Raw genomic sequence first — 12,707 nt, 5'->3', positions numbered from 1 at the left:
ACCTTGGGGACACCCCGGGGACACCCTGGGGACATTGGGGACACAGAGGGGACAACGGCCCAGGGACACCCTGGGGACATTGGGGACACCCCCCGGGGACACCCTGGGGACATTGGGGACACTGGGGACATTGAGGGGACAACGGCCCGGGGACACCCTGGGGACATTGGGGACACCCCCTCGGGGACACCCTGGGGACATTGGGGACACCCTGGGGACATTGGGGACAACGGCCCGGGGACACCCTGGGGACATTGGGGACACCCCCTGGGGACACCTTGGGGACATTGGGGACACAGCCCGGGGACACCCTGGGGACATTGGGGACACCCTGGGGACACTGGGGACAACGGCCCGGGGACACCCTGGGGACACCCCCCGGGGACACCTTGGGGACACCCTGGGGACACCCTGGGGACACTGAGGGGACAACGGCCCAGTGACACCCTGGGGACATTGGGGACACCCTGGGGACATTGGGGACACCCTGGGGACACTGAGGGGACAACGGCCCAGTGACACCCTGGGGACATTGGGGACACCTCCCCAGGGACACCCTGGGGACCTTGGGGACACACTGGGGACCTCAGTGTCACCCCCCAGTGACACCTTGGGGACATTGGGGACACCCCCCGGGGACACCCTGGGGACCTTGGGGACACCCTGGGGACATTGGGGACACCCTGGGGACACACGGGGACCTCAGTGTCACCCCAGTGACACCTTGGGGACCTTGGGGACACCCTGGGGACACCCTGGGGACACACAGGGGACCTCAGTGTCACACCCCAGTGACACCCTTGGGGACCTTGGGGACACCCCCCGGGGACACCCTGGGGACACACTGGGACCTCAGTGTCACCCCACTGAAACCTTGGGGACCTTGGTGACACCCCCCGGGGACACCCTGGGGACATTGGGGACATCCTGGGGACCTCAGTGTCACACCCCAGTGACACCTTGGGGACACACCCTGGTGACACCCTGGGGACACACGGGGACCTCAGTGTCACCCCACTGAAACCTTGGGGACCTTGGGGACACCCCCCAGTGACACGGTGACCTTTGGGGACACGTCCCAGTGACACCCTGGGGACACACGGGGACCTCAGTGTCACCCCAGTGACACCTTGGGGACATTGGGGACACCCCCCGGTGACACAGTGACCTTTGGGGACACAGCCCAGTGACACCCTGGGGACACGGTGACCTTGGTGCCACCCCGGTGACAGTGACCCCGGTGTCACCCCCTGGGGACAGTGACCCCAGTGTCACACTGACCCCAGTGTCACCCCTGGGGACACAGTGACCCCAGTGTCACCCCCAGGGACACACTGACCCCCAGTGTCACCCCCAGTGACACACTGACCCCAGTGACACCCCTGGGGACACACTGACCCCAGTGACACAGTGACCCCAGTGACACACTGACCCCAGTGTCACCCCCAGTGACACACTGACCCCAGTGTCACCCCTGGGGACACACTGACCCCAGTGACACCCCCAGTGCCACCCCCAGGGACACACTGACCCCAGTGACACCCCCAGTGACACCCCCAGTGACACACTGACCCCAGTGACACCCCCAGTGACACACTGACCCCAGTGTCACCCCTGGGGACACGCTGGCCTTGGGGACAGGAGGCAGAGCCGGGTTTGGGGTGGGGACACCCTTTATTTACAAAACCACGGGGACAGGGAGGGGACAGGGAGGGGACAGAGGGGCAGTGACACCACCCTGGGCCCTCAACCCCCCAAAAACACAGCCCAGGGAGGGGACAGGGAGGGGACAAGGACAGGGAGGGGACGGGGGGGGACAGAGGGGCAGTGACACCACCCTGGGGCCCTCAACCCCCCCAAAACACAGCCCAGGGAGGGGACAGGGAGGGGGGGACACAGAGGGGCAGTGACACCACCCTGGGCCCCTCAACCCCCCAAAAACACAGCCCAGGGAGGGGACAGGGGAGGGACACCACCCTGGGCCCCCAACCCCAAGAACACATGGCCCAGGGAGGGGGACAGGGAAGGGACAAGGAGGGGAGGACAGGGAGGGGGGGACACAGGGGCAGTGACACCACGCTGTGCCCCCCCAGGGAGGGGACAGGGAGGGGACACCACCCTGGGCCCCCCAACCCCCCTAAACACAGCCCAGGGAGGGGACAGGGAGGGGACAAGGACAGGGAGGGGACAGGGGAGGGGACCAAGGACACGGGACGGAGGCTCAGGGAGGGGACAGGGAGGGGACAGGGAGGGGACAGGGAGGGGGCTGGGAGGGGACAGGGAGGGGACAGCAGAGCCCCCCCCTAAAATTTGAACTCCTTGTACTTTTTGCCCCCCCCTCGGGCGTCCTGGGGCTGAGCCTTCCGCTTCTTCTGCTGCAGGGACACAACGGGGACACCGTCATGGGGGACACAACAGGGACAGGGGGACAGGGACACCATCACAGGGACAGGGACACAACGGGGACACAACGGGGACACCGTCACGGGGGACACAGGGACACCATCACAGGGACAGGGACACAACGGGGACACCGTCACAGGGAACACAGGGACAGGGACATGGGGACAGGGACACAACAGGGACACAACAGGGACACAACGGGGACACCGTCATGGGGGACACAACAGGGACACCATCACAGGGACAGGGACACCATCACAGGGACAGGGACACACGGGGACACCATCACAGGGACAGGGACACCATCACAGGGACAGGGGGACAGGGACATGGGGACAGGGACACCATCACAGGGACAGGGACATAGGGACACAACGGGGACACCGTCACGGGGGACAGGGACATGGGGACAGGGACACAATGGGGACACCGTCATGGGGGACACCATCACAGGGACACCAAGGGGACACCGTCATGGGGGACAGGGACATGGGGACAGGGACACAATGGGGACACCGTCATGGGGGACACAGGGACACCATCACAGGGACACCAAGGGGACACCGTCACAGGGGACACGGACACCATCACAGGGACAGGGACACCATCGCAGGGACAGGGACATAGGGACACAACGGGGACACCGTCACGGGGGACAGGGACAGGGGGACAGGGATATGGGGACAGGGACATGGGGACACAACGGGGACACTGTCACAGGGGGACACAACAGGGACACGTCATGGGGGACAGGGACAGGGACACAGGGACAGGGAGGGGACAGAGAGGGGACAGGAAGGGACAGAAGAGTCACAAGGACAGGGAGGGGACACTTGGGGACATCCCACACCACAAACCCCTCATGGGGGGACACCCAGGGCTGGGGAGGGGGGACAGAGGGGGTTGGGGGGTCAGGAGTGGACAGGGGGTCATGGGGACAGGAAGGGTCAGGAAGGGACAGAGGGGTCACAGGGACAGGGAGGGGACACTTGGGGACATCCCACACCACAAACCCCTCATGGGGGGACACTGCGACAACACCCAGGGCTGGGAAGTTGGGGACGGGTGGGGGTCAGGAGGGACAGGGGGTCATGGGGACATGTGGGGACAGGGAGGGGACAGAGGGAGTCACAGGAACAGGGAGGGGACACTTGGGGACATCCCACACCACAAACCCCTCACAGGGGGACACCCAGGGATGGGGAGGGGGACAGAGGGGTTGGGGGGGTCAGGAGGGGACAGGGGGTCATGGGGACAGGGAGAGGGTCAGGAAGGGACAGAGGGGGTCACAGGGATAGGGAGGGGACAGTAGGGGACACTTGGGGACATCCCACACCTCAAACCCCTCATGGGGGTGGAGGGACACAACGACAACACCCAGGGCCGGGAAGTTGGGGCGATGGGTGGGGACACCACACAGGAGGGGGAGGGGAGGGGACCACGGGACGGTCCCCAAAGTGCCACCCAGTGCCACCAAGTGCCACCCAGTGCCACCCCCACCTTCTGCTTGGCGGCGTGCTCGGCCACCATGTCGCTGAAATCCTCCTTCTCCACCTGCGCCTGCTGCTCCCGCACGTGCTCCTCGTACTTCTGCGTCATGGCCGTGGGGTCCAGCTCCAGCTCCTCGGGGGCCAGCGCCACCTCCACCCCCTGGGCCTCGGCCACGGGGCCCTTACGGCCCATCACCTGCAGGATATGGCATTGTCACCTCCCTGTCACCTCCCTGTGTCACCCATCACCCAACCAGTGTCACCCCAGGGCCGTGGGGTCCAGCTCCAGCTCCTCGGGGGCCAGCGCCACCTCCACCCCCTGGGCCTCGGCCACGGGGCCTTTACGGCCCATCACCTGTGGGGGGACACCCCTGTCACCTCCCTGTCACTGCTGTCACCTCCCTGTCATCAATCACCCACCCCTGTCACCTCCCATTGTCACCCCAGGGCCACCTCCACCCCCTGGGCCTCGGCCACGGGGCCCTTCCTGCCCATCACCTGCAGGATATGGCATTGTCACCTCCCTGTCACCCCCTGTGTCACCCATCACCCCCCAGTGTCACCCCAGGGCCGTGGGGTCCAGCTCCAGCTCCTCGGGGGCCAGGGCCACCTCCACCCCCTGGGCCTCAGCCACGGGCCCTTCCTGCCCATCACCTGAGGGACAGGGCATTGTCACCTCCCCTGTCACCTCTGTCAACTCCCTGTCACTGCTGTCACCTCCCAGTGTCACCCCAGGGCCACCTCCACCCCCTGGGCCTCGGCCACGGGGCCCTTCCTGCCCATCACCTGAGGGGGGACACCCCTGTCACACCCCTGTCACCTCCCAGTGTCACCCCAGGGCCGTGGGGTCCAGCTCCAGCTCCTCGGGGCCAGCGCCACCTCCACCCCCTGGGCCTCGGCCACGGGGCCCTTCCTGCCCATCACCTGAGGGATATGGCACTGTCACCTCCCTGTCACCTCCCATTGTCACCCATCACCCCCCAGTGTCACCCCAGTGCCACCTCCACCCCCTGGGCCTCGGCCACGGGGCCCTTCCTGCCCATCACCTGAGGGGGGACACCCCTGTCACCTCCCTGTCACTGCTGTCACCTCCCTGTCACTGCTGTCACCCCTGTCACCTCCCTGTCACTGCTGTCACCTCCCAGTGTCACCCCAGGGCCACCTCCACCCCCTGGGCCTCGGCCACGGGGCCCTTCCTGCCCATCACCTGTGGGACAGGGCATTGTCACCTCCCCTGTCACCTCTGTCAACTCCCTGTCACTGCTGTCACCTCCCAGTGTCACCCCAGCGCCACCTCCACCCCTCAGGGGGGTCTCAGTGATTGGGGGGGGGTCTCAGTGTAATTTGGGGAGGGGTCTCACAATGGCCATGTCGTAGATGTGGATGGAGCCCATCATGGCTGTGCCCACAGTCAGTGACTGGGGAGGGTCCCTGAGGTTTTGGGGGGGTCTCAGTGATTTGGGGGTCTCAGGAGTCTCAGTGATTTGGGTGGTCTCAGGGGTCTCAGTGTAATTTGGGGAGGGGTCTCACAGTAGCCATGTCGTAGATGTGGATGGAGCCCATCATGGCTGTGCCCACGGTCGGTGACTGGGCCAGGAGGGGGTCCTGTGAGGTTTTGAGGGGGTCTCAGGGGGTCTCAGTGTAATTTGGGAGGGTCTCACAGTGCCATGTTAGATGTGGGTGAGCCTCTCAGGCGAGGTCTCAGTGATTTGGGGGGGTCTCAGGGGGGTCTCAGTGATTTGGGGTGGTCTGGGGTCTCAGTGTAATTTGGGGAGGGGTCTCACAATGGCCATGTCGTAGATGTGGGTGGAGCCCATCATGGCCGTCCCCAGTCGGTGAGGGTCCCAGTGATTTGGGGGGTCTCTGTGATTTGGGGGTCTCTGTGATTTGAGGGGGTCTCAGTGTAATTTGGGGAGGGGTCTCACAGCAGCCATGTCGTAGATGTGGGTGGAGCCCATCATGGCCGTCCCCACGGTCGCCGTTAGCTTCTCGGGGACCAGTGAACAGCTGGGGGTCTCGCTCCTGGGGGGAGGGGCTCTTGGTCACCCAGGGCCCCCAGGACCTCAAACCCTCCCCCAGACCCCCTAAAACCCCCAAGTCCCCTCAGCAGCCCCAAAGCCCCGAGCCCTCCCCAAAGGCCCTCAAATCCCCCCAAATTTTCTAAATCGTCCTCAAATGCCCCAAATTCCCCCAAGACCCCCAAAACCCCAATTCCCCCAAATATCCCCAGCCCCCAAAACCTCTTCAAATCCCCCCAAATCTCCCTCATTCCCTCCCAAATCCCCTAGACCCCCAAATCCCCCAGACCCCCTCAAAGTCCCCCCAACCTCCCCAATTCCTTCCCAGAGTCCCCAAAATCCCCCTAAATCCCCCAGACCCCCCCAACCCCTCAAATCCCCCCAAATCTCCCTCATTCCTCCCAAATCCCCTAGAACCCCCAAATCCTCAAGATCCCCCAGACCCCCTCAAATACCCCCCAAATCCCCCTAGGCTCCCCCAAATGCCCCCAACCCCCAAATCCCCCAAATCCCTCAGACCCCCAGCCCCCTCAAATCCCCCAGCCCCCAATCTCCTCCCCAAATCCCTCTAGACTCCCTCAAACCCCCCAAAGTTCCCCCAACCCAATTCCTCCTAGACCCCCAAAATCCCCCGAAACCCCCAGACCCATCAAATCCCCCAAATCCTCCCAACCCCTCATATCCCCCCAGCCCTCCCAAACCTCCCCAATTCCCCCAGACCCCCAAATCCCCTAGACCCCCAAATGCCCCCTAACCCCCAATTCCCCAAACCACCCCAAATCCCCTCAGACCCCCAAAATGCCCCCAAGACCCCGTCAGACCCCCCACCCCCAATCTCCTCCCCAAATCCTCCCAGAACCCCCAAAGCCCCCAAACCCCCAAATCCCCAGACCCCCCAAAACCCCCTCAAATGCCCCCAAATCCCCTCAGACCCCCAAAATCCCCCCAAGACCCTGTCAACCCCCCAGCCTTCAAATCCCCAGAGCCCCCAATCTCCTCCCCAAATCCCTCTAGACCCTCCCAAAGCCTCCTTAACCCCCAGCCTCCTCAAATTCCCCCAAAACTCCTTAAATCCCCCTCAAATCCCTCCCCAAGCCCCCAATTCCCTCCCCAAATCCCCCAGACCCCCCAGCCCCTCAAACCCTCCCATCCCCCCAATCTCCCCCAAAGTCCCCCAACCCCCAATTCCTCCCCAGAACCCCCAGACTTCCCCAGCCCCTCAAATCCCCCTAACCCACCCAATTCCCCCAAATCCCATCAAATCCCCTAAATCCCTCAGACCCCCAGAGCCCCCTCACCCATCCATGGCCTCCTCGATCTTCTTCTTGCGCAGCTCGATGAGCTCGGGGTCTCCATCCCCGCCGGCACCGACGGAAGCCCCCGGGTGATCAGCTCGCTGGGGGGCACAGAGAGGTCAGGGGCTCCCAGCAGGGGCGGGGGCCCTGAGGGTCTCAGAGGGCCCTGGGGGTCTCAGGGGTCCTGGGGGTCTCAGGGGGCACGGGAGGTCAGGGGACTCCCAGCAGGGCAGGGGGGGTCCTGGAGGAGTCTCAGGGAGGCACGGGAGGTCAGGGGCTCCCAGCAGGGCGGGGGGCCCTGGGGGGTGTCTCAGGGGGACACGGGAGAGTCAGGGAGCTCCCAGCAGGGCAGGGGGGCCCTGGGGGGGTCTCGAGGGGGCACAGAGGGTCAGGGGCTCCCCAGCAGGGTGGGGGGCCCTGAGGGTCTCTGTGGAGTGCTGGGGGGTCCTGGGGGTCCCTGTGGGTGCTTGGGGGTCTCTGTGGCTGCTGGGGGTCTCTGTGGAGTGCTGGGGGGTCCTTGTGGGTGCTGGGGGGTCCCTGAGAGGGTCTCAGGGGGTGCTGGACCCCATCCCAAGGACTTTGGGGGAATTTGGGGGTCTCAGGGATGCAGGAGCAGTTCTGGGGGGTCCCTGTGGGTGCTGGGGGGTCCCTGTGGGTGCTGGGGGGTCTCAGGGGGTCTCTGTGGGTGCTGGGAGGTCCTGGGGTGCTGAGGGGTCTCAGGGGTCCCTGGGTGCTGGGGGGGGTCTCTGGAGGTGCTGGGGGTCTCAGGGAGTTTTGGGGGTCCCTGTGGGTGCTGGGGGTCTCAGGGGGCTCCCAGCAGGGCGGGGGGCCTGGAGGGGTCTCAGGGTGCTGGACCCCCATCCCAAGGACTTAGGGGGGATTTGGGGGGTTCAGGGAGATTTGGGGGTCCTGGGGGTCTCAGGGGTGCAGGGGGTTCTGGGAGTCCTGGGGGGTCCTGGGGGGTCTCAGGGGTGCTGGGGGGGTCTCAGGGGTCCCTGTGGGTACTGAGGGGTCTCAGGGGAGTCTCTGTGGGTGCTGGGGGGTTCTGTGGGTGCTTCGGGGTCCTTGTGGGTGCTGGGGGTCCTGGGGGGGTCTCAGGGGTGCTGGACCCCCATCCCAAGAACATCGGGGGATTTGGGGGCTCAGGGGATTTGGGGGCAGTTCTGGGGGTCTCAGGGATGCAGGGGGGGTCCTGGGGGTCTCAGGGGGTCCCCACCTGTCGGCAGGGTGATGAACCCCATTTTCCATCCCAAGAACATCGGAGGGGTTTGGGGGGTCTCAGGGGATTGGGGGCAGTTCTGGGGGTCTCTGTGGGTCCTGGGGGGTCTCAGGGATGCAGGGGGTGGTCCCTGGGGTCCCCACCTGTCGGCAGGGTGATGAACCCCCATCTCCCATCCCAAGGACATCGGGGGGATTTGGGGGCTCAGGGGATTTGGTGGGCTCAGGGGGATTTGGTGGGCTCAGGGGGATTTGGGGGGCTCAGGGGATGTGGGGCAGTTCTGGGGGTCCTGGGGGTCTCAGGGGTTTGGGGGGTCCTGGGTGGTCCTTGGGGTCCCCACCTGTCGGCAGGGTGATGAACCCCATCTCCCATCCCAAGGACATCCGAGGGGATTTGGGGGGCTCAGGGGGATTTGGGGCAGTTCTGGGGGGTCTCAGGGGTTCTGAGGGGTCCCTGTGGGTCCTGGGGGGTCTCAGGGGTTTGGGGGGGTCCTGGGTGGTCCCTGGGGGTCCCCACCTGTCAGCAGGGGTGATGAACCCCGTCTCGTCGGGTTTCTCCTCGTCGCTCTCCTCCTCCTCCTCCTCCTCCGAGGATTCCTCGTCCGAGGGTTCCACCCCCAGGGGGTCCTGTCGATCTCCTCCTCCTCCTCCTTCGTCTGGGGGTCAGGGGATTTTGGGAGGTCAGGGGATTTTGGGGGTCAGGGAGGGATTTGGGGTGGTTTGGGGGGGTGTTTTGGGTGGGTTTGGGGGGATTTGGGGCTCCAGCTCCCCAGGGGTCCTGTCGATCCTCCTCCTCCTCCTCCTTCGTCTGGGGGCACAGGGGGGTCAGGGGGTTTGGGGGGTCAGGAAGGGATTTGGGGGCTCAGGGGGTGTTTAGGGTGGGTTTGGGGGGATTTTGGGGCTCCAGCTCCCCAGGGGGTCCTGTCGATCTCCTCCTCCTCCTCCTTCGTCTGGGGGTCAGGGGAATTTTGGGGGTCAGGGGGATTTTGGGGGGTCAGGGGGTCAGGGAGGGATTTGGGGGGGTCTGGGGGGATTTGGGGTTCCAGCTCCCCCAGGGGGTCCTGTCGATCTCCTCCTCCTCCTCCTTCGTCTGGGGGCACAGGGGGTCAGGGGGTTTGGGGGGTCAGGGAGGTTTTGGGGGGTCAGGGGTTTGGGGGTCTGGGGGATTTGGGTGCCTAGGAAGGGATTTGGGGCTCCAGTTCCCTCCAAAAGGGCTCAAATTCCTCTTCTCTGGAGGTCACAGGGGAGGTCAGGGTGTCTGAGGGATTTGGGGGGTCCCAGGGATTTGGGAGGTCCCAGCACCTGGAACTCAGCTGCGTTGGTCCCAGGGGGTCCCAGGGATTTGAGGGGGTCCCAGGGATTTGGGAGGGTCTCAGTGATCTGGAGGGGGGTCTCAGTGATCTGGGGGGTCTCAGTGATCTGGGGGTCTCAGTGATCTGGGGGGTCCCAGGGATTTGGGGGAGTCTCAGTGATCTGGGGGGGTCCCAGGGATTTGGGGAGGGTCTCAGTGATCTGGGGGGTCTCAGTGATCTGGGGGGTCTCAGTGATCTGGGGGGTCTCAGTGATCTGGGGGTCTCAGTGATTTGGGGAGGGTCTCAGTGATTTGGGGGGGTCTCAGTGATTTGGGGAGGGTCCACACCGATCTGGGGGAGGGTCTCAGTGATCTGGGGGGTCCCAGCACCTGGAACTCGGCCGCGTTGGTCCTGGGGGGGTTGGGATTCCCAAGGATTTGGGGGTCCCAGGGATTTGGGGGGTCTCAGTGATCTGGGGGGTGTCTCAGTGATTTGGGGGTCCCAGTGATCTGGGGGGTCCCAGTGATCTGGGGGTCTCAGTGATTTGGGGGTCTCAGGGATTTGAGGGGGTCTCAGTGATTTGGGGGTCCCAGGGATTTGGGGTTCCTGGGGGTCCCAGGGGATTTGGGGGGTCCCAGTGATCTGGGGGTCCCAGTAACTGGAACTTGGCTGCATTGGTCCCAGTGGGGGTCCCAGGGATTTGGGGTTCCTGGGGGGTCTCAGTGATGTGGGGGGGTCTCAGTGATTTGGGGGGTCCCAGTGATCTGGGGTCCCAGCACCTGGAACTTGGCTGCGTTGGTCCCGGTGTGGGGATCCCAGGGATTTGGGGGAGATCTCAGGGATTTGGGGTTCCTGGGGGGTCTCAGGGATTTGGGGGTCTCAGTGATTTGGGGGGGTCCCAGGGTTTGGGGGTCCCAGTGATCTGGGGGGGTCCCAGCACCTGGAACTTCGGCTGCGTTGGTCCCAGTGGGGGTCCCAGGGATTTGGGGTTCCTGGGGGGGTCTCAGTGATCTGGGGGTCTCAGTGATTTGGGGGGGTCCCAGGGATTTGGGGTTCCTGGGGGGTCCCAGGGATTTGGGGGTCCCAGCACCTGGAACTCGGCCGCGTTGGTCCCAGGGGTGGTCCCAGGGGTGCTCAGGGGATTTGAGGGGGTCTCAGTGATTTGGGGGGTCTCAGTGATTTGGGGGGTCTCAGTGATTTGGGGGGTCTCAGTGATTTGGGGGGGTCCCAGCACCTGGAACTCGGCCGCGTTGGTCCCAAAGACGTCCCCATGGAGCGGCTTCCCGTCTCGTCCACGGGGGCTTCCCCACACCCCGCGTGGTACCCGAAGGGAGCAGCCCTGGGGGGGCAAGGGGGTTAAAGAGGCCCCCAAAAAATCCCTGCCCCCCAGAGCCCCCTGTGCCCCCAAAACCTTCCCATTCCCTTGAACATCCCCCATCGACCCCAAAAATCCCCCTTTATTTTGGGGAAGGGGAGTTGAAATCCCAAACCCCCACCCCCCACAAAAAAATTCCTCCTCGCCCACCCAGATCCCCAAAATTCCCCTCTCACTCGGGGATGGGGAGTTGAGCCCCAAACCCCAGGACCCCCCAAAATTCCCCCCTCACCTCGGGGATGGGGAGTTGAGCCCAAACCCCAGGACCCCCAAAATTCCCCCTCACCTCAGGGGATGGGGAGGTTGAACCCCCAAACCCCCCAGGACCCCCAAACCCCAAAATTCCCTCCAGGAACCCCCTAAAGTCACCCCCTCACCTCCAGGGATGGGGAGTTGAGCCCCCAAACCCCCAAAACCCCCAGGACCCCCAAAATCGCCTCCTCACACTGGGGATGGGGGAGTTGAGCCCCCAAACCCCAGGATCCCCAAAATCCCCAGGACCCCCTAAACCCCCCAAAATTCCCTCAAACCACCTCTCACCTCATGGATGGGGGAGTTGGAGCCCCCAAACCCTCCCAGAACCCCCAAACCCTCCCAGGACCCCTCAAACCCCTCCAAGACCCCCAAAATCCCCCAGGACCCCCAAAATCCCCCCTCACCTCGGGGATGGGGGAGTTGAGGCCGGGGATCTTGAGGGTTGGGAGGTAGGAGGAGTCCGTGCGCTGCATCGCGATCAGCCACGGGGGGCACCTTGTGAAGCGTTCTGGGGGGGTGCAGAGGAGTCAACACCCAGGGTGCCCCCAGCACCCAGAGCCCCCAGCATCCAGGAACCCCCAAAACACACAGAGTCCACCCAGCACCCAGGGTTGCCCCCAGCATCCAGGAACCCCCAGCACCCAGGGTGCCCCCAGTACAAAGAGAGCCCCCAGCACCCACAGAACCCCAGGACCCTCAGAGCTCCCCCAGCACCCAGGGTGCCCCCAGCACCCACAGAGCCCCCAGCACCCAGGAACCCCCAAAACACACAGAGCCCCCAGCACCCAGGGTGCCCCCAGCACCCACAGAGCCCCCAGCACCCACAGAGCCCCCAGCACCCACAGAGCTCCCCAGCACCCAGGGGTGCCCCCAGCACCCACTGCCCCCAGCACCCACAGAGCCCCCAGGACTCTCAGACCCCCAGCACCCACAGAGCCCCCAGCACCAGGAACACCCCCAGCACACAGAGAGCACCCCAGCACCCACAGAGCCCCAGGACCCTCAGACCCCCAGCACCCAGGGTTCCCCAGCACAAGAGAGCACTCCCAGCACCCCCAGACCCCCAGGACCCTCAGACCCCCAAGACCCTCAGACCCCTCAGCACCCACAGAGTCCCCCAGCATCCAGGAGTGCCCCCAGGACCCTCAGACCCCCAGCACCCAGGGGTGCCCCCAGCTCCAGGAACCCCCAGCACCCAGGGGTGCCCCCAGAACAAACAGAACCCCACACACACCCACAGAACCCCCAGCATCCAGGAACCCCCAGCACCCAGGGGTGCTCCCCAGAACAAAAGAGAGCACCTCCAGCAATTGCCCATTCCCAGTGTTCCCAGTGCTCCCAGTATCTACCAGGCCCGGGCA

General features: G+C 64.9%; 1 protein-coding gene across 13 annotated transcripts; it reads right to left on the bottom strand.

The window, feature by feature from the left end:
* Positions 1–2,131: 2,131 nt before the first annotated feature.
* Positions 2,132–5,901, bottom strand: LOC126635060 (splicing factor 3B subunit 2-like). 13 transcript variants are annotated; one of them, XM_050305987.1, is made up of 5 exons: positions 5,819–5,901; positions 4,347–4,391; positions 3,904–4,044; positions 2,283–2,375; positions 2,132–2,193 (listed from the first exon to the last, which is right to left on the bottom strand). In XM_050305987.1, the coding sequence occupies exons 1-4, from the start codon at positions 5,852–5,854 to the stop codon at positions 2,304–2,306; spliced, it is 294 nt and encodes a 97-aa protein (XP_050161944.1). In that variant the 5' UTR covers positions 5,855–5,901; the 3' UTR covers positions 2,132–2,193; positions 2,283–2,303. The 13 variants fall into 13 exon arrangements, with proteins under 13 accessions (XP_050161944.1, XP_050161941.1, XP_050161942.1 ...); XM_050305984.1 differs by lacking the exons at positions 2,132–2,193; positions 4,347–4,391 and adding an exon at positions 5,056–5,100 and having other exon boundaries at positions 2,226–2,375; XM_050305985.1 differs by lacking the exons at positions 2,132–2,193; positions 4,347–4,391 and adding an exon at positions 4,895–4,939 and having other exon boundaries at positions 2,226–2,375.
* Between the last annotated feature and the right edge of the window lie 6,806 nt (positions 5,902–12,707).

Source organism: Myiozetetes cayanensis, unplaced genomic scaffold (genome assembly GCF_022539395.1).
Source record: "Myiozetetes cayanensis isolate MyiCay16 unplaced genomic scaffold, myiCay2020 scf1055, whole genome shotgun sequence".
In the NCBI taxonomy this organism is placed as follows: domain Eukaryota; kingdom Metazoa; phylum Chordata; class Aves; order Passeriformes; family Tyrannidae; genus Myiozetetes; species Myiozetetes cayanensis.
This window is presented reverse-complemented; position numbering and strand designations above follow the sequence as displayed.

Bases quoted from the DNA above. Each gene is read 5' to 3' on its own strand.
- LOC126635060 (XM_050305987.1), bottom strand. From the start codon at position 5,854: ATGATGGGCTCCACCCACATCTACGACATGGCTGCT. The intron at 4,392-5,818 runs GTGAGACCCCTC...CATATCCTGCAG, and splicing joins ACATCTACGACATGGCTGCT to GTGATGGGCAGGAAGGGCCC. The intron at 4,045-4,346 runs GTGGCCCTGGGG...CAGGGGGTGGAG, and splicing joins CCGAGGCCCAGGGGGTGGAG to GTGGCGCTGGCCCCCGAGGA.